This window comes from Bison bison, unplaced genomic scaffold, assembly GCF_000754665.1.
Source record: "Bison bison bison isolate TAMUID 2011002044 unplaced genomic scaffold, Bison_UMD1.0 scf7180017855113, whole genome shotgun sequence".
Taxonomy (NCBI): Eukaryota; Metazoa; Chordata; class Mammalia; order Artiodactyla; family Bovidae; genus Bison; species Bison bison.
The window spans coordinates 8,996-12,726 of record NW_011485686.1 but is presented as its reverse complement, the minus strand read 5'-3'; the positions used below and the strand labels follow the sequence as shown (position 1 = coordinate 12,726).

The 3,731-nt window shown below is 38.2% G+C and overlaps 1 protein-coding gene across 1 annotated transcript in view; it reads left to right on the top strand.

The window, feature by feature from the left end:
• Positions 1 to 3,731, top strand: part of LOC105001691 (putative bifunctional UDP-N-acetylglucosamine transferase and deubiquitinase ALG13) — a gene marked incomplete at both ends in the record, with an annotated part of 16,441 nt that overhangs the window by 8,266 nt on the left and 4,444 nt on the right. Inside the window, 2 exons of the mRNA XM_010858070.1 lie at positions 1,279 to 1,311; positions 1,396 to 1,451. Coding sequence (XP_010856372.1) covers positions 1,279 to 1,311; positions 1,396 to 1,451 — 89 coding nt within the window. The remainder of the gene's footprint in view (positions 1 to 1,278; positions 1,312 to 1,395; positions 1,452 to 3,731) is intronic.

Genomic DNA, 3,731 nt, shown 5'->3' with positions numbered 1-3,731 from the left:
AAAAGGATTCATGCAATATGTGGTCCTTTGTGACTGGCAGAGATCAGTTTTGAACTTGGTTTTATCTGACTCACACTGTTAATAGTTGTTAGGAGTGCCTTGCATTGTGAAATGTGCTTTTTTTATTAACTTTTTCTGTAAAATGATATATGCCTACTGAAACACTTCTGGAGGAATTGGGTGGATTAAGGAGGTATGAGGTGTTCTGAATGATTTGACTTACTGGTCAGCGTCTTTTCTTGTTATATTCTTCTTGCTGCTATTTATGATGAAGAAAATAGATATTTTAAAGAATTTAATGACAACATATCTAGCCCAAGAATGATCTTTGAAGAATTTGTACATGCATATGTATGCCTGTGCTTATGTATGCGTATTCCTGGCTCTTTTACTCAGGATGACCCTTTGTCTATTTCTTTTAGCGTGGTGGGTACCTTCAGATGTACTGTTCACCTATAGTGGCATATTTAGAGTAACCAAGTATTTTTTCTCACCTTAAATCCTGTTTTCTGGAGGAGCTGCCTGCATATGTATTTGATAAGTGACATGTTTAAGAATCAAATCCACTTTTGACCTTTGTGGTTTTATTTGGTGGAAAGCAGTCCAACTGAAGGTTGATTTTCTCTGAATTTCAATGATATAGCAGTCTTACAGAAAAGTACTTCAGTCCTCTAAGCAATCTTCTGACAACAAACTGATTTTCAAGGTATTATATACCTGTATCAGGCTGAAAAACAGATGAGGTATGACATATTCCTTTAACGTTCACCTAAGCAACCTATTGGTTATTTTAGTCACATTACTTTATAATCACCATTTCCTATATGTCGAGCATCATACTATGTTCTTTTCACCCCACTATGAGCTAGGTACTATTATCCCTGTTTTACAATGAAGAAATGAAGACACAGAAATTAAATAACCTGCCTAAAGTGATACAGTTATTCAAGATTCAAATCTAGACAGTCCTAACTCCAGAGCCAGAGAAGTTAATCACCATAATCTACTGCCAGAATTGGACAGAGCTGGGTTTTTCATGTCTGCCTGAACTCTTAAGAACCAAGGGAACTTTCAAAGGAGAAATTTGTGCTGTTTATAGCCAGTCTGACTAATATCTGTTGACTAGTATGAAAGCTTTAAATCACTTGTTTCAAGAATGTGTACATTTTAGTTTTGAACATGTACCCATAAAACTTGAGAAAAAGCAAGTGCTGGCCATCGGATACTGCTGAGCAAAAAGCTCTACATAAATGCACTTTTTCTGTCTTTTTTTCCTAGGGGGATATCATGAAGATTATATTTATCCTTCAGGTCAGTGAGATCTGATATTCATTATTTATAAAATTTCAAACTATAAAATAATGCTCATTATTGTACTTTGGTTATATCTTCTAGAACCAGACTATGACACTTCAGGTGTTTATAGCACAGCTGAATCTACTGCAAACTTGGTAGGTATTTAATTATAATCTCAAACACATATAGCTCCTGTGTACTAGAGCACTGTTCTAGGAGCTATGCACTTAAATGTGTTTAAGTCAGAATAGTCCTATGAGGTATTAGGGTATCATTCTGATTTTGTAGATGAAGAAATTGAGACCCAGAAATTAGCTCATCTAAGATCACATTTTTCTAGAAATTATCCTAGATGTTCCTAATATGTGTTGATACAAGAGGAAATTTGAACATTGGCAGTGATTTTTTTAGAGGATTTTGTCATGGGTCATTAATCTCAGGTACTTAATTTAGCAAAAGTTTATTTCTGCTACTTGCGTAGTGGAGGGCTCAGGAGGGCTCTGCTTAGGGGCTTAGGCTGATGGAAGCTCCATTCATGATTGGTAAGACAGGAAACAAAAGGTAGTGAATGGTGCACTGGCTCTTACAGCTTCCATGTGGAGGTGACACGTATTACTTTTCCATTTCTTTAAATTGGACTGAGCATATTTCCCTTGAGACTCTTAACTTCTCTGTGCCTGGAAGTCAAAAACTTGGAAATATTTTAATAGCACTAAGGATTACAACATTTAACGAAACTCCCTCACACAGACCAATTACTTCCTTCCACCTCAAAGGAGGCAACCTTAAAATCTCCTTCAGTGTGATTAAACTCAGAGCCCAAGGTTTCTGAAAAATGTGTAGTACTCTTTGTATTGGGTCCAGATGTGGTTCCTCTTGATCTGGAGGCCTAAAACCAAAGATACAAAGTTATTTACCCCCTACATACCCAATTTACAATGGTATAGCAGGGACTAAAAACTTGCAATTGAAATTCCCACCGGATCCAGGGAGAATGGGAGAAACAGTTACTGGCCTGTAGCATTTCTGACATCATGCTGGACAGACATTTTGAGGGCCCCCATCCTGGGCATTGGGACTGTTGCCTGGAAAAGCTCCCTGGTTAATTCTTTACTGGGGCTCTTGATTATGCCACAGCCCTTCCTTGGCCATGTTTGAAGTAGGCATTGGAGAATAATCCTTGTTGACAGCTGAGCAGCTTCCTCACACTGCTTCTTACTCATAGGAAATTGAGAGCCCAAGGCTGGTTTTTAATCTCAATTGGATAGTTTTAGTTCTGCTCATGGTTTCTTTGGCTGTGTGATTGATTTATTGTACAGCTTCTCTGATTCCTTCCTGTTAGTTTCATGTGCCAGTAGCCATACTGACATTAGATTTGCTATAATTCTTTGAATTCTTATTCCTTTCATGACTCAGTGGGTAAAGAATACACCTACAATGCAGGAGACACAGGTTCTACGCTGGGTTGGAAAGATTCCCCTAGAGGAGGAAATGGCAACCCACTCCAGTATTCTTGCCTGGAAAATCCCATGGACAGAGGAACCTGATGTACTACAGTACATGGGTCACAAAGAGTCAGACACAGCTGAGTGACGAAGACACACATTCCTTCACATTCTTATCCCTGTTTCTCTACTTGAGTGCAAATACCTTGAGCTTATCAATCACTGATAGAAGAGTCATAACCTTTGAATACTTTTCCCATGAGCCATTTTGTCCAAGTGCAAGGACTAACTGGATGTTATATCCTTAATTGTACTCCTGGTTTGAGATACCTTAGTGCAGTCATATTTTAGATTTGAGTCTTGCTTCAAGGCCAGCTTTTAACTTCTCTTTGTTGTTCAAAATATTTACCAATTTTATCTTGTACAGTTTTGATTTGAAGCAGTTACCTCTTCAAACCCTAAAAGTCCCAGTATTCAAGGATTCTATTCCCTTTCATTCCTGCCTACAAACTACTTTTCCTTACACATTTTAAAATACCTTGCTAAAATCTGCCAGCAGTAATCAAAACACAAAATTAATGTTCTGTTTCCTAAACCTCCTCCCTTAAGAGCTACAAGTTCATAATCTTCTCTAAGTCAAGTTTCTGTTACAGCTGCACCCTAATTTTAGTTACCAGTTACTGTTTTGGTCAAGCTAAGTTATGCTGTGGCAGCACTCCCCCCAAATCTCAGCAGCTTAACACAGTTGTTCTTGCTAATTTTATAGGTCCAGTGCATGTTGGTAGCAGGCTTTTGTTCATCAGAGTCACTCAAGAACCCAAGCTGATGGACCATGTACTTTCATAGTCATCTTGCAGAGCTGAAGATAAGGAAATTAAACACTGGGTATCAATATTTCTGCTCATATGTCATTGTCCAAACCACAAGGCCATACCTAACTAGATGAGGCCAGGAAGAGCAACATACCCATGTACCTAGGAGGAGAATTGG